Source organism: Aspergillus pseudonomiae (assembly GCF_009193645.1).
Source record: "Aspergillus pseudonomiae strain CBS 119388 unplaced genomic scaffold BDV37scaffold_20, whole genome shotgun sequence".
Lineage (NCBI taxonomy): Eukaryota > Fungi > Ascomycota > Eurotiomycetes > Eurotiales > Aspergillaceae > Aspergillus > Aspergillus pseudonomiae.
Genome location: NW_022476012.1, coordinates 1 through 23,434, shown reverse-complemented (window position 1 = coordinate 23,434; position 23,434 = coordinate 1). Strand labels below are relative to the sequence as shown.

Here is a 23,434-nt window from a genome sequence, read left to right as displayed (position 1 = left end):
AAGGCGCAGCAAAATTGAAAAAGGTAAGATTGAAAAGAAGGGAAGGGGGGGGAAGAAAAAGAAAAAGAACCGATGCAGGTTTGATCGACAAAAAGTACCCTGTCGGTCTACAGAAGCTAAAATGATTGAATAGCAAATAAAAAGGTTGTCAATGCGGGGGAGATAACAAAAAGGATGTTTAGTTGCATGTCAAGATGCATTTAAATTTTTGTTCACTATGAATTTATGAAGGTTCATTTTGACTAAGAATAGCTTCAGTGCAAGACCAACAAACTTCTCACTTCCGGCTCCGAACAGTGTTTCATGTTGGGGGGAAATCCACCGACTGAGCCACAATCCATGCATTGGTGGCATCTGGAATTGGGCTCCACTTCAGGGTCCAGAGCACCCACTGAAAGTCTGAATCGACTTAACTGTCTAGACCCTCCTCCACCACAGAGAATGAAGGCAAACAAAGAAAAAAAAAAAAAAAAAAAATTTGCCAGCTAGTATTAAACGAAAGGATACTGAGTGTTTCCTCTAATTAGTCACGAACTGAATTGCTCTTTCTTTTGTCTCTGAACTATGCGAACCTTGTTTCGTTATCACAGAGACCATTCTGTAAAGAAAAAAAAAATAAAATAAAATAAAGAAATACAAAAGAGACTTTCTCGATGTCCTTTTGAAACCCACCCGATGCGTACGTCACCCTACGCTTGGCGCATTTTCAAAGAACTAGTGATAAAGGGTTCTTGATGATCCTGCACATCATACGGGATAATTCATCAGCAGGTTCATCAGCTATGACGATTGTAGGAGAAGGAGGGACCAGCCATGTATGGTAGTATTACAGCCGGCAATGTTATGAGAAAAGTCCCCATAGTATCCTGATCAATCTTTCGCTGTGGATTGTCCTCTGCTGCCTGAGGCATCAATGTCCTCTCGTACTCGTATCCTGCGTGCTGGTATCACACTAAATCGTAATGGGACTAGTTCGGCTGCGCATTCGCGGCAGTTCTGGCCGAAATCTCGAAGTGTATGTATTGTAATATGGTAATACTGGAACCTCTCGCAGGATGCCAAAACAGTAGCCATCATGAACCATGCTACTACTACGAACCCTCATCCCGCGTAATCTCGTCCCATATACCAAACCCATCGCCCCTCTTAGATCCTTCACAACCACCTTTCATCTTACCGATAAGCCATTACCGCCCCGGTTAAAAATTGACGATGCCGATCTGACCATTTCATATCTCAAGGGCACTGGCCCTGGAGGTCAAAAGATTGTACGCCATTGACTCAATCTCTCATCTAAATCGGTATTGGCTAATCGCAATCGGTAGAATAAAACCAACTCTGCCGTTCAACTCATCCACAAACCTACCGGTCTCGTGGTGAAATCACAAGCCACTCGCTCCCGTTCCCAGAATGAGAAGATCGCGCGACAAATTCTCGCCGATAAAGTGGAGCAGGCAGAGAAAGGAGACCAGAGCCGCGCGGCGATCAAAGCTGATCGTGCTCGGAAGAAAAAGGCTAGTAAGGTGAAGAAGAGCCGGAGAAAGTATCGCGAGCTGGGGAAGGGTCAGGAAGAAGTGCAAGAGCAGGAGGATCGTGATGGTGAAGAAGGCCATCAGGAGCTGGTCGGCGTTGTCTCGTCAAAGCACGCCCCGCCAAACTAGGCGCAGGTCAAATGATTTATCAATATTATGACGGCACGGCCTACAGACTTATAGATATCCTCCCTATGTCAGGCCTTTCTACTCATCGTTAGTCTACGAGGTAAAAAATCGATGTTCACAGTCAACAGGACGGTATTGTAAAGAATAATCTCGCATATAGGAGGGCGAGGGAGAGCATTGTTTCATCTAATAACATTTCGTAAAGGCATATTCGGTCTTTTCCTTCTTTTTTTTTTAACTTTCTCTTTTTTGCTTTGAGGTATCAAGGCTAGTTTTCCCGGGCTGTTATACGGCCGGTACCGACTGACTACCTTAGGGCAGGGTAACAATAATTCCTCAGAGACTACCTAAGACTTGCTCCACTTCAGCCAATGTAGCTGCTGAGGACTGTCTTGGCTTCGTCGCTTAGACGCTCCTGTGCAAACCCAGAGATCCGTCCATTAGACTTCTTGTCGGCTTCCTTCAGATATTGGCCAACCCAAGCCTTAAGGTCGGCTCCGGTCTCCGGCCACGGGTCCTTGGTCTGTGGGCGTACGGTGTTCAGAGCCGTGAACCCTACACCGAATGCCATATCTTCAACATCATGTTCAGCGATAATGTCGTCCTTGCTCGCTGGGAGGGGAGGGAGTTCAAGAAGTTTAAGCAAGGCTTCACATGTAAAGCCCCACCCCTTCTTGTACCGGGTCGCAAAGGCATCGGAATTAGCAAGCGTCTTGGTGAATGACAGCACTGCAGTTTTGCGATCCAGCGGACGAGCAAGCTTCTGCGTGTCAGGGAGAATTATGTTCAAATAGATCGGAGTGAACAGGCTTGATAAAAGTCAGTATGGTGAAGGTATCAAAAAACAACTTTCTCGGGGCCCACGTACTCAGATTGCACTTTATCTGTGACCTGAATGAAGAAATCGGCGCTGTAGCCCTTCTCATCATGGGCAGAAATGAAATGGTAGAATCGGACAAATCTGCCAGTGAGATTTTCTGTCTTCGAATTCTGGAGGCGAGTAAGAATGACTTGCATGATCGAGATAAAGTACTGCTCCAGCGCGTTTCTGTGGTAATGTTAATGGGCCTGAAAGAAGTCGAACCCTTATGGCAGTTAACTTACGGAGGGAAATTGGCAACAACGGACTCTAATAAGTCAAAACCATAACTTTCATTCGCCTTAGTGGAAAGCAGTTTCTGGAAGATACCCAAGACATTCGAAAGCTGTTGGTTCTCTAGGATAAATTGAGAACCGCGGGCAATGATAGACGAGAGGAGTCGCACGAGCGCAGGGATGTTGCCTTTCGACTCCCACATGACAGGCATCAGGATAGGGGCAACCAGATTCTGGTAGTAATTTGGCAGCGATCCCGAAGGGTTGGCTTCGAGAAGTGCCGCAAAGAGCTGGAAGATGTAGGGCATGAATTCTAAACATATCTCAGTATTTAAGAACCAAGTGATGGCCGAGTTATAGTCATCCTTACCTTGCACATCGCCTTGGAGTACTCCGGCGAAGGGAGGATATAAAGCTTGCTCAAGCTTATCAGGATTCGCCGGGGCAGCAAATCTATGACTGTCAGCAAATGCATAGTACTAGAGGGGTTTTCGGGGCCGAAGTACCTGATAAAGGCACCCAGAGCTTCAAAGTGGAAGTAGTAGAATCTTGGGTTGCTCGGGTTCCTGCTGATGACCTCGGTGATGTTGATCAAATTTTGCAGAACAGAGTCTGTATGGGGTACGACGTCCTCCTTGATAACAATGAGTACCCGCATAGCACATTTCATCAGGAACTCGTTCTCCTGCACTTTTTCGGGGGCCGGATCCTTCTGGATCAACGCAAAGATGTGCTCTAACAAATCCTTGGCCAGAGGCGTAATTGTGTTGGGCGCAATGATTGGCTGACCCTGGTTATCTGTAAGGTAGAGTGCTCTTTCAACAGCAATTGCTGCATAACTGTAGACCACGTAGTTCGAAGAGCCCAGATGATTGACCACTAGAGGAAGCACTTCTTGCCATTGCTCTTTAGTGATGATGCTCCTGAAAGTATACAAGTATTTGATTGCATCGACTTTGAGAATGGGATTCACATCATCTCCAGCCACTAGATCTGCAGCAAGATGTTTCTGGAGGTAATCAGTGATGCTGACCAACGAATTAGTTGCAGTCACTCCGTGGCTAGCGGTAGCAACACCCTTTGCTGCAATGGCAGAGAAGAGGTAGGTTGCGGTATCCTTAGCCTTCCAGTTGGAAGCCGGATCGCTGGTGTATTGAGCAAGGTGGCCTTCGGTGTAATGCAGAACAACCTTTGTTACGGAGCTTTCGAATTTCTCGGCCAACTTCCTCAGGAAATCGGTGGCAGCACGTCGTCTTGTCTCGCTATCTGATCCTTCAAGGTCTCGTCTGATAAACTCAATAGGTTCATCCTCAAATAGCTCCTCATCTGACTCACGCAGACTCACGTTGGGCAGAATGACCTTTTCAATAACTTGGCTCAAAGTGTTCTCATCTTGGAAAAAGGCGGCCTGTTCAGGCATACCCGCAATTGAAGTCAGGAACTGGAGTGCCCTGCTAACCAAAATGTCGTACTTTGTTTCTTGGCCGATTGTAGCCAAGAAGCTCCAAGAACTACCCACAAACTGTTCGACATGAGGCTTGAACTCATCCATATACTTTTGTACCCAGAGTGTCAGGACTTCAAAGATTCCAGCCCGCACAAATTCTAATTGGCCAGCCTCGGTGTCATCATCGGTATGAAGCAGCTGGTTGTCGTACGTGAGGTACTTGAGCAGAAGAGTAGCTATCCCTGAAATTTGCTCTTCGAACATCGGAGGAAGGTCGTGGCAAGAAAGATCATACAGAAGTTTGATCATCAAGTTGAATTGTGTGAATCCCTGGACAAGGTTGTCCTTATTGGTCTTGTTTTCTTCGAGATATGAGTCGAGGCCCTGTATAGGAGGATACGTATTAGTAACCACCGTTGATATTTCTCATAGCCCTGCTCAATCGAACCGAGGCGCGATTTTAATAGTCATACCTCAAAGAGAGCCAAGAAAGGGTTTCCGAATTTATCTAGAACATGATTAATCTCTCTATAAAGATCATCGGATCGGAACAGGGGCCTCCATCGCTTGAAGATAGAATGGGCAACTTGCAGGACACCGTTGTTGACTGCAGGGTTTTTCGGTTGGAGTCTTGAGACGAGATCCTGCGAGTGTCAATAGAGGGAGGCAAACATACGCTGCTTTTGTACAATGAAAGCTTACATCCACTAGAGTATCCCATCGCTCCCAGAAGTCACTATCGGCGATCACACTCACAGCTTCTCCCAACTGAGACTGTATGCCCGCAGGAACCGAGATCATCAGGCTGATCAGTTCCTGCTTTATGGTCGTCACCTCATCGAGTTGAAGCTTATAATTTCCATCTTCGTCTGTGTAGTTTCGCTTGATAAAATTTTTGAAGCAAAGTGCACTGGCGAGACGGGTATTGTAGGGATAGGAACCGGACGCCGTGATTTGAAGGAGCTGCAAGGAATAGCCGGGCTTTTGTTCTTCCTGACGCAGAGCAAGTTCGGCTAATAAAATCAGCCATTGGGTGTTCATAAGAAAATAAAGAGCATGAAAAGATTCTGGGCTTACCTTGCTTATTTTGTCTCGGGTCCAAGCTTGCTTCTAGAAGCTGCGCAACAGCTCCAAGGTTGTCAGCCATATTGAAGCGGGGATAAGTATGCGTAATAGCGGATATGTAGCCAGTGAGGTCGTATGAGAGTAGAAGAGAACTAATTTAAATGTGCAAGAGAGATATATATCGTAATGTGGGTAGAATCCTCAGAAACCACCCTTTTGTGAACGCTTTAAGAAAAAAAAGCTGTGAGCTTCATTCCAGGACGGGCAGTTTGTTTGGCGGGTTGCTTTGCAGTTTCCAGGCGGTGAGCAACATGTCCGCGGGGTGATTCTGCCCATCAGGTGATTTCACGGATTAATCGTATCCGAGTCTCCGCTAGATCATCATCATGGATGCTTGGAGGGGAAAGGTGTCTTGGCACACTTTCGTTCTGGAGATAACCTACTATCTCTAATTCTGTGCGCTTCCATGTCTTTTTAAGGATGTTTCTTTGACTTGACTATAAAAAGCTGTGCTTGTTCTTACTTCACTCGGGGCCCTCTCTTGGTATAGAATTGTGCTTATTCAATTAAGACGCAGACCATTCCAACCTGCTATCCGCCTTATCAGGGTCAAGCTTCATGTTCCTACCAGGTCTCCTGATGTTGTGAACATCTTCATGTGATCTGTCAATGGTACGTAAACTTCCGCCTTATGTACTTGAGTGATGTCACAGTTGGGATTGGTCAGCTGGATATTGTAAAGTGTGAACTCCGGTCAGGTTCTTGCTCTTGCTGATTCATTGATCTTCAGGTATAAAATCGGTTGACTTAGGCCTATATCCATACTTCCGTCCACTAGGACGTATGTCTTCTGACGATGCTTCATCACCTTCCAATTATAAACACGCAACATCCAGTTTCGCAGACGTTTTTAGATCATTAGGCGTTGCCCGTTCAAAATCGCTTTCGCCAATCTCAGTGAGAGAGAACAGTGATACATTGTCGCAGGCGTCGGATGGACATAGGAATAGCTGGATTGCTCTTGGGCTTGAATCAATGCATCGCGGCAGTGTTGTTTCCAGCTCTTCAGACGCTTCTGGTGCGCCAGATTTCGAGACGTCTATAAGGAGCTTGGCTCAGAAACAAAACTTAGCTCATGCGATCGACGAGGCAGAGCAGGTGTCAAAGTCACTTCACTGGTTTACTTCCGAGCAATCTCTAGCTCTGTGGGAGGCAGGCTCTCATCTGATTCATCATGCGACCTCCCCGGAAGCCCGGAGAAGTGGCTCCTTGTTAATGGAAGCTATCGCAGCGCGCCAAGACCTATCTCCAGCTGCAAGAAGAGCGCTCTTTGAGTTGATATCATGTCCCTCGGAGTCCGACGTAGTGCCTGCGCGTGTGGTCTCGCTGATCTCCCTTTCCGATCATGGAAGGAAATTAGATTTCGCTTCTTCATCCATTATTCCAATCATCTCGTCATGTGTGGTCCCGCTCTATGAACTGGTTTCAACCGCTCGACTAAAAGCGAGAAAAGCCAAAGTCTCGAAACCTAATGGAGTGGTCTATGATGATACAGTCCTGGATGACTTGCTGCAGTTTGCTGTTGACTTAATCACTCTACAAAGGAAACCCCCAAATAGTGAAGAGGTTCGATCGTTGCTAGATCAGCTCTTTATTCTCTGTAAGAAGACAAGCGTTGCAGCCGACATCAAAAACTCTTTGGCTGTGTTTGAGGCTATAATCCTCTATTCGGACGTCCCGGATGAGAGCTTCGTTCCAATGCTAGAGGTGCTATGCAACATCTATGCCTCGGTCAAGTCGTTGTCTGGCCCCACGTCACGGACCGTGCGTAATCTCGCAAGGTCAAGGAGGCAGGATGAAATGGTGAATAGTCTCTATGGGTTTTTATTTGGATCTTCCGAAGAGCAAGGGCGAAGCCTAAACATTCTACGTGGAAGCGTCCATGTATTCACTGATCTTATCCGTGCGTATGGTCAGGATGGCATGCCTCGGCTTCAATTTGAGCAGTTGATGGACTCTCTATTAGTTGTCCTAAAGAAGGATGATGGCAAGCTAGAAGCAGACATTTTGGATCTGTGCCTGAATGTTCTTGAGGGCGAGTTTTCCCACGTGGCCCTAGAAAGAGACTGGTCGGTTTTTATCAACATAATCGTCTCATGTTCGCTCAGAGCCGTTGAGGACTCTGGAGAGTGCTCAGCGTCAAGCTCCAGTTCACAGCTCTCATACCCAAGAGCGAGTGTGTTGGATGATACAAGGCCCAGCATTTTAGCCAACATTATTCAAATCGCCTCCGCTTTAGAGACAGTTTGGGAGCGCATGAACCGACAGCAAAGGCTGGAAGCCACGCGTTTCCTGATGATTGTCTGTCAACATGTAGAGCCTCCCCAGGCTGAGCTTATCCTGAATACAGTGAGGGGTGAAAAGCTTTGCTTCCCTGAGAACCCTGATTGGATACGGCATTGTCAGAGGTTGATCCGCTGTTTCGTTCGATCTCGCACTAAGCCATCAGAGATTCGCATCCTAGCTTTGGATACGGTGAAGGAGGCTTTCACGAACTACGAGAATTTGTCACAATTTCGAGCGCACGGGCTTCTTAATTCCATGCTGGAAAACTTCTCTGAGGAGGATGACATTTTGTTCCTGGAGTCACTCGTATCATTTGTTGTCGACACTTCTATCCTTGTTGACGACGAAACTTCCTTCGTATTTTTAGTAGACACTCTCGGTTCGCCAATGAACAAGGATCTGAGCAAAGACGGACCACATGGCGCGGAGTCGCCAACATTAGTCTCCCCGCATTCACCCTCGACTGGCAGCATGTTGGAGTCATCTTTAGCCAACGTTTGTTCCATTGGCTTGGTCAAGGTGTTTCTTCGTTCTTTGAACTTATCAGCGAGCAAAGCAATTCTGGTTTTCGAGGCGCTACTGAAGATAGCTCAAGCCTCGGAGAGACCAGTAGACTCTCGCTTAACAGTGCTCAAGGTGTTATTTAGGCTCCGGTGTGACTCTTCAGGGTCTATCGCAGTCCTGTCTGTTTCTGAGAATGACTTTTTGATGAATGTTTCTGCTCGGAATGCTGATTCCGGGCCCAAGCCACACACTACTGCCGATGACCACACAGGAGACTACAGTGCAGATAATGATAACCAACGGCCATCGATTTCCGGTAAACTGTCAACAAAAGACAGTGCTAGTATTTCCTCAAAGTCTTCTGGGCGAAATGCAGGCATCCCTCTACGTGCGTCAAAGTTGACACCACCAGTCTGGACATATACCTCCTCCCAGGTGCTTCCTGAACAACCACCCGATGAATCAAGCCCGTTTGTATATGCTTATACAACATCCGACACATCCCATCATCTAGAATCGGATTCAGCGCAAAAGGTTGCATTGAAGGCCAACATGTGGTTAGAAACTGTCATCTCGCTGTTGCATCGCGATACCAACTGGGAAATTTACAGCTACGTTCTCACTCATCTAGCACCACAGCTTCGCAACAGAGATTTCTTTAATAATGCGGTTCCTCAAGTCAAGCTGTTGCGTAGCATACTGTGTGACCAGGTCAAGAATGATTCCTTCCGTGAACCCCCAGCATTGACTGGCGTGAAAAAGACTGATGTAGCGGGATATATATTCGATACCTTGTGCGTACTAATTGGCTATCATAAGTTCTTCGCTAAAAGCGAAGAAGACGAACTTGTGCGTTCGTTTATGATGGGTATCATTGGATCCTGGGGGGGTACTTCTCGTGGATGCATTCACGCCCTTTCCGTCTGCTGTCATGAAATCCCACTTTCTGTGACAAAATCGTTGAACGGAATCCTTGACAAGATGTCTAAAGTGATCACACTGGCCAACCTCGCAGTACATATCCTGGAATTCCTTGCATTACTCGCACGATTACCTGACGTTTATATCAATCTGCGAGAAGAAGAGATTCGTACAGTCTTCGGCATCTGCATTCGCTTTCTACAGACTTCTAGAGAACAGCGCTTCAAAGCTTCGGAGTCAACAAACCGGAACCCTCAGGTGTCCGCGAAACTCGGAAGTGGCGTGCGAGAGACGGCTGCTCTTCCTGCTGAGATGTCGGACCCATCCCTTCAGGACGGAATGTCAAGATATATTTATACTCTGACGCACCACGTTATGGTGTTTTGGTTCCTATCGTTAAAGTTACAAGACCGGGCGAAGCATGTCAACTGGATCACCAGCAGGCTTATATTTAGGGATGAACACGGAAAAGAAATGGTCGAAGAACAGAGTCAAGTTTTTCTTGACTTGATGCAAAGAGTTGCTTTTACCGATTTGGGCGAGACTATTCCATATGCAACATTTCCCCCGACCCCGGCGGATGGCCCTGTATCAAAGAAGTCATGGGTGGTGGGCATGAGCATAGTCACTGTGGAAATAGCTGGAGTGTCCGGCCTAACTCAAATCACGAAGAGGCAGGCATCAGGAACCACTTATGCTATGTACCAGCAACGGACTGCTCCTGTCCTCCCACATCAGGTTCCTCCAACACCCGATGCTCATCTGCATGGTGATGGCATGCGCACCGCTGTCCTTCCTAGTCACGTCATGCTTCAGCTAACAACTACGGCCTTCCCTACACCTACTGCGATGCAGCCAATTCCCCTGCCCGAGGATGACATCACCCGTCGGGCGCTCAGCACCTTCGATCGGAATGATATCGTGGATGGACATAAGATCGGCGTCATCTACATTGATGATGGTCAGACAACAGAGGCGGATATTCTTTCCAATACCAGTGGTAGTCCCGACTATGAGTACTTTTTGTCAAGACTTGGAACGAAAGTTCCTCTCAGAGGTGCTCAATTCAATACACAGGGTTTGCACCCTGATATAGACGGAGAATCTACTTACGCCTGGCGTGACCGAGTCACGGAAATCGTGTATCATGTAGTGACAATGATGCCTACCAATTTCGACAACGACCCTTCCTGCATCAACAAGAAGCGCCACATAGGGAATGATTTTGTCAACATCATTTTCAATCGGTCAAACATTCCGTTCAACTTTGATACAATACCCTCGCAGTTCAATTTCGTGAATATCGTTATTAGTCCTGTGAGCCGTATCGCGACTGGGTTTGAGCCTGCAAACATGGACCCGGAAGGCTACGAGAATCTCTTTTACCACGTCCAGGTAATGAGTAAACCCGGCTTTCCAGAGATATCACCTGCTGCCGCGCCCAAGATAATCTCTGGAAAGAATCTGGCTGCCTTTGTACGCTTTCTTGCCCTAAATGCGTCGGTATTTTCGCTAGTCTGGAACAGTCAGGGAGGCGAACATATCTCCTCATGGCGAAACCGGTTACGAGAGATCAAAAGACTTCGGGAGCGAGCCTTAAGTTCCCAGACTCAGACCTCTGATACCGCAGAGGGCGCTTATCCAGGCCAACGTCGCAACACGAAGGCTAACATATTCTCCGAAGAACTGCCATCACGTAGTGCCCCGGCACAGTCGGATTTTGCTACCGACTGGAATGCGTCTGCGGATGCCAATATCCTCCAAAACTTGGATTTCTCTCGATGGGGACGGTGAAAGAACTTTTACTGTCTACTTTGAGGTTGAAGTACTACATGGAGCTCTTGATCTGGCAATGTTCGGTGTAGGATGAACGAAAGTAAAGGGTGGCGGGAAAAGAGAGGGAAGGAAGACCGCCATGACACTCTACCTATATTCTCATTTATGACTTCTTTACCATGATGGATTAATGTACATTTCCAGTTATTCAGCCTGTGTCAATACCCCTTTGTCTTTCTGTGCCAAAAAAAAAAGCTATCTCGTTTTGTTACAATCCCCGCTCAATCTCAACCCTTTACTGGTGTGATTCTCTTGGGTACTGGATCCAGTATGAATTTATTGCACTTCCTCCGAGACTCCATACGGTGGTAGGGGAAAAATATGCGTTGCTATGGACATAAAACAAGCACTGGCAGCCGCTGGCAGCGGGAAATAAAAATTTCTTGATAGAGTTTCGATTGTTGTTGGTTGGCACTCAGGGTTTCATTACCAATGTCTACCATGTACTGTAGAAGAGTTGGAAACGGCGGAATCTCTTTTTTACTATAAGAAAAGGGGAAATCTGAAATAGCCTCTTTCTGATCGCTCCCGTGGAGGATTGATAACATATATATATCATCGCTACCACCTCTATCAATTCGTTCAATCACTAGTCTCGAGTACAGACCACTATTATTGCCTTATTATTTACCGTTTTCTCGAATGCCCCTGAGCCATGGTATGCCCATATGAACAAATGCAATACAACAGTAGAACTGTTTGGTTCCAGCCCGACAACCATGAGATATAGAATGATTTGAACGTCATTTTATTAATTTTTTGTTTCGGTCGATATATCAGTACATCGTTCAGATATTAGGAATCAAAAATACAGAAGTAGAACAGCAACCCGCCCCCCCCCCCCAGGTCCTATGTAGCCATCCCCGATCCACGTCAAAAGAATATACATAACTAAATGATTAATACATACAAGGAACAAGGTCCTCGCGGAGGCCGGTCTAGTGTCGACCTCAAATCGGCGAGGACAGCATGATATGTGGTGTGATATATGCGAGGCGAGGTCGTCTGTGAAAAGTCTTTCGGCTGGGAAAATTTTTCTGTTCGCGTTTTGTTCTCGTTCCTTTCTCAGAGCGCCCTGCCTCAATGTAGAACCAGTGCTTGGGTTCGCTTGCACAGCTTACCATCCGAAAATTTCGCCCACACTCAGCATGCCCCAGCGGACGCCAGCCACGGAGAATAAGATGAGGACAATGTCCACAACACCTAGGACGGCGGCGCCCATCATGAAACGAGGGCTGAAAATGCGGTAGAGCATGAGGTGGCGGCGTAAATGGCCGGCCCACATCGTAGTTGCGAGATTGATGGTGGCGAAGTAGAGTATATAAGTGCAAGCCGCCTGCACTACGTCTGAGAGGATCTTAGTGGCAGGGTTGTTGGGCTTCGACGAGGTAGACCTTGACTGGTCATGAAGCTGCAAAGGCCGCTTCCAGAGAACGGTGAGAGGAACAGCAACAGCTGTGAGAATTTGGGGACCAAAGGTGTTCAGAACCACTAGGATCGGAGACCAGGGGTACTTGACTGAGGAGAGGGGTATAAAAGCAGTTTCCCACTGTATGCTGCTCAAAACTGCTTGGTGGCCTGTCTTGAAAAAGTAGAAGGAACCGAGAAGCGCCAGAACAATTGGTCCAATGGCTGAGTTACCCAATACCAGTGCATTCGTGTCAAGGATTTCAAGCAAAGATAATATTTGCCACAGCAGCAGACCCATGGTACCTTGGCCCATAGGTTTCTGCATCAGAATAATGGCTAAGCAGAAATTGACGACAAGAAGGAAGAACCGCGTCCCATAGATGTTGCCGAAGCCCAAAATAGTGACGGTTGTCCTTCCCGGCTGCGATGGAGAGGAAGTTGACTTGGATTTATTCTCGGAGTCAGCAGTGCCTTGTGTGACGCTGATGCTAACGCACGGCTTCGAGTATATGAACGCCGTTGTACCAGCAGCAAAGGCAAGGCCAAGAATAAGCTGAGCGAGGAGCACTCGAATCGACTTCAGTGTTTCCTTGCTCAAAGACAGCCATTCACCATCATCCGCACCTTCGAGCATCCAGAAGATAGAAGTCAAAAACAGCCCTAGCCGAAAGCCATACCCGACCCACAAAGTAGCAGATCCTTCGTAAGACTTCGACCCGGCGTAGAATGACTTTATAACTGCGGGTAGAATGAGAGTGACGAGGAAAGGTATGGCGAGTTGCCACGGGGCAGATGTAGAGGATGTTGCGGATGCATAATAGGTCGAACGACAGAACGGCATCTGCTCCTCACGACAGAGGCGAGAGAACGATGCTACTCTTCCTAAGATGACAAATAGTATTGAGTGATAGACTCCCAAGACCCTGTCGGCTGTCGACTTTTGGCGCATCGAAGATACGCCAGCAACAACACCAAAAGTGGAAAGGAAAAACAACAGAATCTCATCCTCCCAGATGGTGTAGGAATTGGAAGCGAAACCGACCGACTGAGTCACGGTGAACATTACAGCGAGCCAACCCCACAAGGAGTTGGGGACAGGCAAGCTCAAATGGCCAGGCTTCACGAAAATCACCCATGAGGCGCCAAGTATACTCCCGACGGCGGCCCATAAAGCGGATGACTCTGTTATCGGCATATCTGCCAGACCTCCGAATGTCAAACAACCACCGACCACAGCGCCCAAGCCGGAACTTACTCCAACAGCAGAAAGGAGTGGCGTTGTGAGCTCTGTACGGTCTGATCTAATACCACGAGCATAAAACACCAACAGTACAAGTCCTGCGAAGAGTATTCCCACACCCTGTATCATGCTCGGGACATCAAATTTAGCCCACAATGCACGACATATATCGAGCGTGTGGCGCTGGTATTCCCTATATGACTGGTAGACGGACTGCATGGCCTCGGTATTCGACTTGCCGCGCTTTGAGGACTTTTGCCAGGCATCTTCCGCTGTCTCCCAGAAGTTTAACGACCGGAACTCTTGGCCATCATCAGCCCCCCGCGTGATTGCGTACTCGTGCTGATACCTCTTAATTTGAGCAGATGTCAAACGATTGACAGCAACCAGATTCTTCCAATCCTTTCCCCCGGGTCCTGCGAAAGCCTCCTCAATTGGTGATCCAAGGTTGTTGAAAGGGATCGGCAACCCGAGAAGCAATGACAGCGTCGGCACAAGGTCGATCTGAGGAACAGATCGCTCGCGCGCAGTCTTCGGTGGCACGACAGTATCGGGGCTGGTGCGACCAAAGAACTTTCTCTTCGAATACATCCATAGAGCAGCGTCCACTTCGTCATTCGATTCACCTCCATGATCACCTTTCGAATCCATACCATGGTCACCCATGACAACCAACAGAGTGTTGTCATCAACCTTTGCAATGAGATCCCGGATGACCTGATCCATTTGCCTCAACTTTGCACCCATGGCTGGATGGTTGGGACCATAACGGTGGCCGGCGTGATCAACCCCGAGGTAATGACCAAATATAACATCCCATTTTGTGGCGTTCTTCGGGTGTAAGAGGGGGAACAAATGATCATTTACGCCATTGTCAACCGTGTGCAAATCCCACACATTGAAAGAATCGAATGGCCGCGTCAGTTCGGGATCAAAGTAGTCAGGGAATAGACTATGCCAGGTATCATCGCCGAGGTGCACCAGATTCTTTCCTGCGGTACGCAGCTGAGCGACTAGGTTGTCCTCATCGATTGCCGTGCCAGCGAAGTTAGAGCCTGCATCTACGAAAGTCGGCAAGGTCCCAGTTGTCAATCCTTTGAGGCGCTGGAGCGTCGTGGTAGGCGGATCCGCAATGAAAGGCAATAAGAAAGCGTTTTCTGGAGTATTGACGGCAGTTTCGTACAAGACGGGTATATTATCGTGGAACAATTGGGAAGTTTCATCCTCCGCTGTTGCCACGAATGGGACGGTAAAATCGTACCTCAGAGCATCTACGACAATCACAATGGCCTTCTCGAACGACTTATGGTGCCAACATCCTTCGTTCTTCTTGCCCACTGCCGAATGCGATGATGCATCTCCGAACGGAAGTACATCGCAAGACGACTTGTTCTCCAAGACCATCCGAGTCAGCAAAAACCCCTTGGTAAAGAAAAAGATTCCGACAACATGGAGGAGCCTGTAGTTCATTATCCCGCATTAGAATTTTCAGCTCTAAGATGAAAGAACGCCTGCGACCATTGAAAGGCAAGCTCACAGTATCCAGCCAAGCACACCAAGTGAGCCCAAGTGCCTGAGTTTGAAGTCCCATTCCAAGCCATCATCGACACTCTCTTGCCCATTGTTCCCATTCCCTGGCCGGGACTGCCTCCCTGTCAGTGCCTTCGGTACCGGGGCTTTCTGCATATCGTTGCGTTCCGATGGCCGTTGGGGCGACGCGGTGGTCTGAAAGCCACTGAGGTCGGGTCTATCAGATCCCGACCCCAGACTTGATCCGGATGCCATCACGGGTAGGAGGTTACCGAGTCTGTTGAGGCCGTATTCATCTAAAGCGACCAGGAAGTGAGTTGCCTTTCACGGCAGCGCAACCGGGCGCTGCGGATGAACAAGTCGGTAGGTTTAGCGTTTTCTCACGCAGAAGCTGATGTAAGATAGGGGTGTCAAAGAATTTTAGGAATTGAAACTGGACACATTGAAATTGAAAAGGGAGTGGGGAAGGTGTGGCTATCCCTTAGTCGTCTTTCTGGCGGTCCAAAATTTTCAAAGCTGTGGACGGCCTCGTGGTGAATTGGATCACTGAGCAGACATGATCACCACAAGGACTCAATCGCAGACATGTAACATGAGCACGAATAAGTAAGAATTGCAAGTTGCTTTCGCAAAAGCCCGAGAGATGAGACTCGGAGCCGGGACGCGCACGCTACAACGAGCCCTTTCGCACATCCCAAATCTTCCCCCCGTGACGTCGGGCACTCGGCGCTTTCGGGACGCCAACTTGGGAAATCCCTCACTACCATTGGCCGGCACGGTTCGGAACATCCAGAACCCTGAAGGTTGGTGGGGCACCTCCGAATTGGGACAACTGTTTACTGGTTGCGGTAATTCTATAGTTCCCAGTGTACAAGTAGCGATTTGGTGCGCATTCTTAGCATGACCTAGGGCCACCTGGCGGCAAATCATTGGAATATTATAGAGCAAGAACGGAGACATCGCAATCTGAATGAATGAACGCATCCATTGAGGCCCACACAATGGTGGTACAATACGTTGTCAGACTAGTTACATACATTATCCAGTTGTAAGACACCCTAAAGGCAAACCGAGAATTGCCGGGACGATGATGGTAGGATAGTAGAATAGAACGTTGAAAAAACAAAGACAAAAAGGCCAGTGGGAGAAAAGAAAAGAATCCCCTCGAAGGAGAATGAAATCGAAAGATAATCCAACAAACAGTTGCGTAACGTGTTTCCAACCCTAGTGACGTGGCAGGGTGAAAGGATCTAAGTGACCAAGCACAAGAAATGAACGCCTTAGGTAAAATGATTGTTGATAAAAATAGGGGGGGTAGGGAAAGAATTTGAGAATTAAACCAACAGCCCTTTGCTATACACAATTCAGCTGAGGCATGCCTTATAGTTCCGTCTTCGGGTGGGCCAGGCGAATATGGCCCCACGAGACAAGAGTGAAACTCCAAGTCGCCGAAGATCAGTAGTGCAGGGGTCAGACGGGAGATATCAGTCCGCGTATGTGCAAGTCACGAAGATACAACGAAACGCAAGTGGCGCTATATAAGAAATAGAAAAATCTTCGCCGGAATATCGTCATGCCTTTTGAAATCGTCGAAGAGTAAGAGGATGGAAGGGGTATCACAGATAGAATAGACGGCCGCTGGTATCTAGTTATCAACGGTTCGTTTAAGACCATCTTTTTACATCCTCTTTCTCCTTAAGTCCGCCCATGCGCTCAATGTCCAAGGATTGGAAACGCTCCGCATCACTGGACTGATATGGCGGCAGTTCGTCATGGCATGGCTCCAGTCCCACGCCGCCAGCATCGCTAATTCTCACAACCACCATGCGTCCAGATTTGCGCTTTCCAGATTCATCCTCCTCCTCGGGGAACGTAATGCGGATCTCCGGGACTGGGCTAGGTGGAGGGCTCGACGAGTTCTCCATGAGCCTCCTCTTCTCATCGTAGACGAGAACGGAATCGGTCTTGGAATATGGCGGCGCAGAAATCGTGAGGCTGCGGTGATGAGTCGTGCACTGACCGTTATGGACCGGGAGTTCGGATCGCTTCCGATTTTGGCGCTTACGACGCAAAACAAGAAGGGCACCAACCAGGGTAATACCGACTAGAACGAGAACTAGAAGAGCGATCAAAAGATCGACCATGGCCGGAGTAAGTCTATCATCGTTGCTTTTTTCATCGCCACGGGCGACGAGTCTTTTGAACAGGTGCATCATTTTGGATGGTCGAGTTTTCCGGTAGGATACGGTTCTCGGATTCGGCTTTTCGAAAGATATTTACTGTAACGCTATTCGTATCGATAAGACAGGCGGAGAAGCAAAGTTCAATAAAGATCCAGATCGTACTGCCTACCACTACTATCAGCGCTGTACTAGGCTATGACATGGTGGATAACACTTACTCAACGTTCCAGCAAAGTGTCTTCACTGCAAGGAGAAGAATATAACAATAACCAGGAGGCTATCTGGTGATAGTCGTGGCGTTTTCAAGACGAAAAAAGAGGGAATGTATCAGGTCGGTCGGGCGGTCTGAAAAGACGGGGTCGCAGGACACAATGGATCGGACTGGGATAGGAGAAAGAATGGACAGCGAGGTGAACAGCTGAAAGAGTGAAGCCGACACCTGCTTAGGATAGAAAGAACGTGACGAGAAAGGAAGGAGGAAGAATGGATTGAGGGCCGGTATGAGTGGAATGAAAGCCAAGGGAAGAAAAACAAAAAGAGAAAGGAAGGGAAGGAAAGGGTCAGACGGGGACCAAGAGCAAGAGAGCGAGCGAGAGGAGAGGAGAGACAGGCGCCTACCGCAGTACGAACGCACGGTCAACCAGCCGGTACAACAGGAACGAGGCGCAAGGGTGTCCACAGGGCCAGACCGTCGAGCGAACACCCAGCAAGGGTGAGTTGGTCACTAGCCAACGACAAAAGATTGCTAGTCTTAGACTAAATGCCAAAAGGATCCACCAGCCCGTTGTTTGTTTGTCCATTTCCTCGATGGTGCCTCTTGGCCGTTGGCTGGCGGCAGCGCTAAAAGCAGTTGTAATCTCCCCATCGCCGAGATTTCGCCCTATCAGAAGGCCGTGGTCCCTGAACTCAGCCTTTTTCAATCGACTTCAGCATTCCTATTCGTTGATTCCCCTGGTGATTGATGCTAAATTCCACCTGGCATTTGTTAGGCATGTCCATTTTTGGACTCGGGCCCCCACTCGACCTTGTTCACGTCTTCTTTTTTTGGCTCCCGTCATTCTTTTTTTTACCCCTGAATGGTATGATCCAGACTAGGTACATATTTACGGCGTAGTCCTGCCAATTGTTCCGTCGGATGCAATAAATAAAAATAAATCCAGGAGTCGTAGTCATAGAGACATATAACATGCACTGCTTTACCATCTTGTCATATGCATTGCAGCGAAGGTTTTTGCATACATATCCAGAATAAACTCTGAGCCGCGCCCTGGCTGCACTTCCGTCGCAACTGGCATGCGACTCTCTCGGATATCCCTGAATGATTGCATGGTTTTCCATGCATTCCATACAGTAAAGATGTATGTCTCAGACCACAACGTGTTTGTCTCTGAATCATTTGGAAGTGTGAGAACTTCCTGAGGGCGACCTCAACTTCATATGATCTCACTGTGGAGTAAGTATGGTACTGTGCACCTATACTAATTGAAATCAAGGCAGGACAACAAATTTAGGGCATGATATCACCGCCGGCTCTCCCGAGTATCCAACCCTCCCTGCGTCCACTGGGTTGCCCTATTCATTTGCATACGATTAGGGAGTTATACATATGTCTATTTGGAGACATCTGTGACATTATTGTTTCCTTGCCTATAAAGGGAAAGACAACCGATATTGTTTGACTCCCGCTCTTGAGAACGCCGAGATCGAGTGTCCCGGGGGTGACATGTGGAAAGTGGGATATTCAGTAAATATAAAATTATACAACTGCGTCTCACAAACCATGTTGGCAACTGCGGAGTAGATGGAAAATACCGGAGAGATGACACCCCCAACAAGTATAAGCTATAGAAAACCATCCAAGCTACTGATCTAAATCAAGCCTTCGGAAAATTCCGGATTGGTTCAAGGTCGCTTGGGTCATCGGTGCCAAAGGTTTCTCTCCAGTTGGCCTTTGCCCTTGATGTGGTCGGCTACCTATCTAAGCCTCTGTACTCTGTTTCAAATTAGGTCGTCGTCTACTTGCGTCTGTTTGCTACACCTCTTCGTTCAAGCCTATCATGACTTTTGATCTACACTCCCACCAGATGACCCAACGACCGAGCTAAGACACTCTATTACATGACGAATATATGAAAAAATCATGATCATGATATGTATTGGCTTGGCAAGTCATATCATTGCCATTCTCCATCCTTCAACCTGAGATCGATTTCCCAGCAATTCTCGTGAGTCACGCGTACGGGCTAAACCACGTCACCGAACCAAGGAAGAGGACAATTAGAGCCGGCCCTGGTAGTCAAACGCTTGGTTCTCGCCGCTCATTCGGTCATCATAGTGACTAATGTCCAGTATTCCTGTCAAACCAACGCAAAGACCAGCCTCCCGAGAATCAGTGGTGTCGGCCCTACACCCATGGTTGTCTCGGGAGATAGATATGCTCATATGATGTGATCCTTACTTCAAGCGAGCATGAGCCGACATAGGCTCTTCTGGAAGGATACCCTCACCGCTCCAGATCTACAGAAGAGAGCCGTGGCGAGTCTGGCTTCCATGATAGTTCGCATTACCCCCTCTTCCTCCCATGGATGGTTGATGCGCTGGTTTGTTGGTGTGCTGGGTGTCTCATACGAAGTACTAGGCTAGACCACGCGTCAGTTCGACTTTTCGAGAGAGCAGAGTATGGAGGCATAATTTACGGCGTCTCTTTTCCCAACCGATCTCTGAAAGTTTTCAAGTCGCTGGGATGTACGCTTTTGATTTTTGATTTCTCTTTAGTCCAATGAGCTACTTGGTTGAGATGACAGGAATACACCGAAAATCAAATCGAATCCCCGATGTACAAAACCACAGATGGGAACAACACCTTAGTAATGGATAGCATATTCGAGCAAAGACCCATTGAGTTCTCGAACGTGAGGTTTTCAACAACAAAAGTATACGGTTTGAGGGCCATAGTGAACCAATTTCAAAAGAATATATTAGTATCTCCTGTCTTCCTCTAGTATGGTAAAACACTTGTTTTCATACATGGTACGTCAAAATGGGTACTAGTAGTGCATCTTCAACTTTGTACTGCCAGATGCATGTAGAATTCGCTGATGTAGGGGTTGTAAAAGAATGTGTATATACTACACCGCCTCTCGCTTGTGTATATTGATAGGTTTTGTGGTGATACGACGGGAGTGATACATATACTTGTGGACTCATTACGGGACAGGTAGTTGGTTTCGGTGCCTTATAGAGTGGCGACTAGGGGTTTGCGGAAAGATTCTTTACTTGCTACGCCGGCGACGTCTAAAATTTGTAGTTGGATTATTCTGCGGAGATAGAACTTGGCGAGTGTATCATGATCCTACATTGTCTTAATAGCACTACTTATGTCGACCAGCCAAAGTCGGTGATGATTTTGACCAGACAGACATACTAGTCCTAACCACGAGACAAGAAGGAAAGGGAAAGAAATAGAGCAGTGGAATCAAGTCAGAGGGATTTGAACCAATGAATGTACACAAGCCCGGTTATTCTCCCTTCCAAGTATGGATCTACCTTCTGACAACAAGGGATCAAGATATGGATGGAAATAATATCCGTAGATATCAAGCATGAATATTGGGGAAAAGCTTGCCCTACTAGGGAAGAGCTCCTTGGCTATCATGACCACGCAAGGCTGTCAATTACACCCTCTCACTGGAAGGGGCTAATAGTATTCTGAATTCAGCGATAATTCAAATTTCCTATCAAGAAGGTACGAGGGAGTCTAAATGGGATGATTCCGAAGATCGACTGGCTAATGCATACCACTGCAGATCATAGGTCAATGACACTGTATCCTGGCATAGGCATACCCAGTTAATCTGGGCTGTCATACTGATAATACAGTGTAATGACAGTGATAGAACTGACCATCTACAACGGGAAACCTCTCAAGACGTAGGTGGCCGTTCAGAAGGGGATCGCGGATGAAACGTAACTGAGGGGTACACCAGTTGGAAGCAAGGGGCGTTTGCCAATGCTTGTTGCTGGTTACGACTCGCGCGAATCACCCTCTTGCTGGTATTCACCAGGTACCCTGTACCTTGTCGGGAGTGCTGAGGTCAGACATCATGTCATAAGAATTCCATGGATGGGCGTTTAGCCGCTCGGGGATATGTTGACCTCCAGCCATGTACATTCGGAGTAGAAGGTGCGAATGAAATTTACAAAGAATAATAGAAAAGTAATAATAATTATTATAATAATAAAAATACAGGATAAACCAACTAGAGAGGTGCACAGATAATGAGTCCAGGAAGGATTATGTAGTAATGATCTAAGTACGACTCGGATATGTCTTTGGGTATTTAATTGTCATGTTTTTTGTCACAAGACCAACCGGCCGAGTACGAGGCTGTCCAAGGACGCCAATTGCACGAGAGACCTTGTCCCTTGAACAATACTGTGTCTACTCCGTACCTAGGTAGTTAGTAAGTAGTAGTCTCTGTTTTTTTTTTTCTTCTCTTCTTCTCGTCTGCCTCTTCTGCTTTTTCCTTTTTGCTCCCTTCTTTACTTATTTTTGTTATTAATAACGATAAATCTTATAAAATATTCTGATCCTCCGAGTTTTCTCCAAAGGCTGTTGAACTGGTCTTGGAACAGGACAACTCAACCCTACGTAAAGCAGGGATTGAATAAACTAATTTATATCCGCCGGCGTGTTCCTTTGCCTATGCCCGATAAAGTATTGTTTCAATTGTTATGAGGAAAATCAAGCTAGTTTAGTGGATCCGATCGGTCGGGCTCCAGCACAAGTAAACTTTCGCAGGAAGTCTTATTTTAGTTAGGGCTTGAAGCCAGTCAAGAAGTGCGGAAGTCAACGACTGGCGTTGACTTGACTCTATATCCAGTCAGTGCCACGGAGAGAATACTTCTCTTGGGGCTCTCTCCATTTCTCCCCTCATCTCGAGAATGACTCGCGGATATTGGGGTGTTCGCTGGCTAGGAAGTCATGTCCGAAATTGGGGCAACTAATATGGTCTGTTCGGCCGTACCAAGAACTCTTAATTGGTCTCCACAATAGCCTCCTTGATATCCTACGTGGATCTAAACAGAGGGCACAAGATGAAAGATTACGCAAAATCAAAGCATACCACGAGTGAAGACCATGGATGACCATCTTGAATGTCTGACTTCGGCCCTGTAGCACCGGATCGTGAGACAAATCAATAGGGATCTCTACTAGTATCAAGAACCGTAGTATCGTCACGAATGGGAGGGAAAAGGTATCAGTCATATTTTGATTTTCCCTTTCATTTATTTCCGGCGAAAGTTTACCGTAGGTCCCCGACCACTGCGTCATACATCTCGATTACAAGGACAAGCAAGTAAAGTTAAGGACTAATTGTATGACAATAAGAGGGGCAGAAAAAACCATGAAAGAGGTGAAGCCTAAAAGGTAAAGAGCGACGGGAACGAATTTGGGATGGCCCCAGAAACATTGAACGGTGGTTTGGAACGGTATGGGACGAGTGGACATGCGATCACCCTTAAGGCAAGTTGATTTGACCTAAAGGCTGGGCGGTACTTACCCTTCAGGTGTAGCGCCCATACTGCGATCAAGTCACTGGCGATTCAGCCCATGAACAAAGTTCCTGAACGGATCGACAAGATCGTCTTGGTGTATTGTCACCAGTGATACACCAAATATACCTACCAACCGATGGGCGCCTTTCTGAGGGTCTTCCAAGACACGCAGCATCTTTTTTCCAGCTTGACCATTTTGTGACCAGCTTATCTATCATCTTGACTCTCTCATCGATTGCAAAAAAGACTTCATATTTTTCTTTTTTTCTTTTTTGCTTTTAATCAATTTTTTTTATTCTCGTCTTTTTTATTCTCAACCATTTCCCCCCCCCTTCCTTTATTTTCAACTGACTCACTCCACTTTTTTTTCCCACTTTTTTTTGTTCCTCCTTCATCCTGAATCCATTTAGTGCTGCTTGTCTGTGCTACCATTTTCTTTCACTTCGTTTAGGAATTTTTCCCACTGCGTTGCTCTCTGACTGTCGCTCTCAGTCAGCATCTTCATTCTTCTCAACGATATCATCATCCAACATCATCCTTTCTTCTTCCTCCCCCGCCCACCACTGCTGTACATCTCTCAACTCCCCACTGGTGTGGAGGTCAAAGAGGATTTACTATCGAGATTGATCGCCCCCCC

General features: G+C 47.3%; 5 protein-coding genes across 5 annotated transcripts; 2 read left to right on the top strand and 3 right to left on the bottom strand.

Annotated features, from left to right (window-relative positions):
- The first annotated feature begins 1,040 nt into the window (after positions 1-1,040).
- Positions 1,041-1,785, top strand: BDV37DRAFT_244099 (peptide chain release factor family protein). The gene is made up of 2 exons (XM_032081495.1): positions 1,041-1,268; positions 1,326-1,785. Exons 1-2 carry the CDS (start codon positions 1,083-1,085, stop codon positions 1,659-1,661), a joined length of 522 nt encoding a protein of 173 aa, XP_031943131.1. The 5' UTR covers positions 1,041-1,082; the 3' UTR covers positions 1,662-1,785.
- Positions 1,774-5,523, bottom strand: BDV37DRAFT_244094 (putative chromosome segregation protein Cse1). The gene is made up of 8 exons (XM_032081494.1): positions 5,281-5,523; positions 4,906-5,216; positions 4,677-4,847; positions 3,263-4,587; positions 3,127-3,209; positions 2,766-3,069; positions 2,530-2,709; positions 1,774-2,470 (listed from the first exon to the last, which is right to left on the bottom strand). Exons 1-8 carry the CDS (start codon positions 5,348-5,350, stop codon positions 2,026-2,028), a joined length of 2,889 nt encoding a protein of 962 aa, XP_031943130.1. The 5' UTR covers positions 5,351-5,523; the 3' UTR covers positions 1,774-2,025.
- Positions 5,524-5,724: 201 nt separating this feature from the next.
- On the top strand, positions 5,725-11,571 carry BDV37DRAFT_244092 (putative GTPase activating protein (Tsc2)). Its single transcript, XM_032081493.1, has one exon. The coding sequence runs from the start codon at positions 6,112-6,114 to the stop codon at positions 10,831-10,833; it is 4,722 nt and encodes a 1,573-aa protein (XP_031943129.1). The 5' UTR covers positions 5,725-6,111; the 3' UTR covers positions 10,834-11,571.
- Positions 11,572-11,777: 206 nt separating this feature from the next.
- Positions 11,778-15,469, bottom strand: BDV37DRAFT_82960 (mannose-ethanolamine phosphotransferase GPI13). The gene is made up of 2 exons (XM_032091297.1): positions 15,063-15,469; positions 11,778-14,984 (listed from the first exon to the last, which is right to left on the bottom strand). The coding sequence occupies exons 1-2, from the start codon at positions 15,308-15,310 to the stop codon at positions 11,993-11,995; spliced, it is 3,240 nt and encodes a 1,079-aa protein (XP_031943128.1). The 5' UTR covers positions 15,311-15,469; the 3' UTR covers positions 11,778-11,992.
- A 910-nt stretch (positions 15,470-16,379) lies between these two features.
- BDV37DRAFT_82970 (uncharacterized protein) lies at positions 16,380-17,531 on the bottom strand. The gene is made up of 2 exons (XM_032091298.1): positions 17,457-17,531; positions 16,380-17,403 (listed from the first exon to the last, which is right to left on the bottom strand). Exon 2 carries the CDS (start codon positions 17,269-17,271, stop codon positions 16,720-16,722), a length of 552 nt encoding a protein of 183 aa, XP_031943127.1. The 5' UTR covers positions 17,272-17,403; positions 17,457-17,531; the 3' UTR covers positions 16,380-16,719.
- Positions 17,532-23,434: the final 5,903 nt, after the last annotated feature.

Coding starts and splice junctions, on each gene's coding strand:
- BDV37DRAFT_244099 (XM_032081495.1), top strand. CDS start 1,083: ATGCTACTACTACGAACCCTCATCCCGCGTAATCTCGTCCCATATACC. Junction 1,269..1,325: donor GCCCTGGAGGTCAAAAGATT/GTACGCCATTGA, acceptor CGCAATCGGTAG/AATAAAACCAACTCTGCCGT.
- BDV37DRAFT_244092 (XM_032081493.1), top strand. CDS start 6,112: ATGTCTTCTGACGATGCTTCATCACCTTCCAATTATAAACACGCAACA.
- BDV37DRAFT_244094 (XM_032081494.1), bottom strand. CDS start 5,350: ATGGCTGACAACCTTGGAGCTGTTGCGCAGCTTCTAGAAGCAAGCTTG. Junction 4,848..4,905: donor GATGGGATACTCTAGTGGAT/GTAAGCTTTCAT, acceptor TGACACTCGCAG/GATCTCGTCTCAAGACTCCA. Junction 3,210..3,262: donor GCTCTGGGTGCCTTTATCAG/GTACTTCGGCCC, acceptor TGACAGTCATAG/ATTTGCTGCCCCGGCGAATC.
- BDV37DRAFT_82960 (XM_032091297.1), bottom strand. CDS start 15,310: ATGGCATCCGGATCAAGTCTGGGGTCGGGATCTGATAGACCCGACCTC. Junction 14,985..15,062: donor GGTGTGCTTGGCTGGATACT/GTGAGCTTGCCT, acceptor AATGAACTACAG/GCTCCTCCATGTTGTCGGAA.
- BDV37DRAFT_82970 (XM_032091298.1), bottom strand. CDS start 17,271: ATGATGCACCTGTTCAAAAGACTCGTCGCCCGTGGCGATGAAAAAAGC.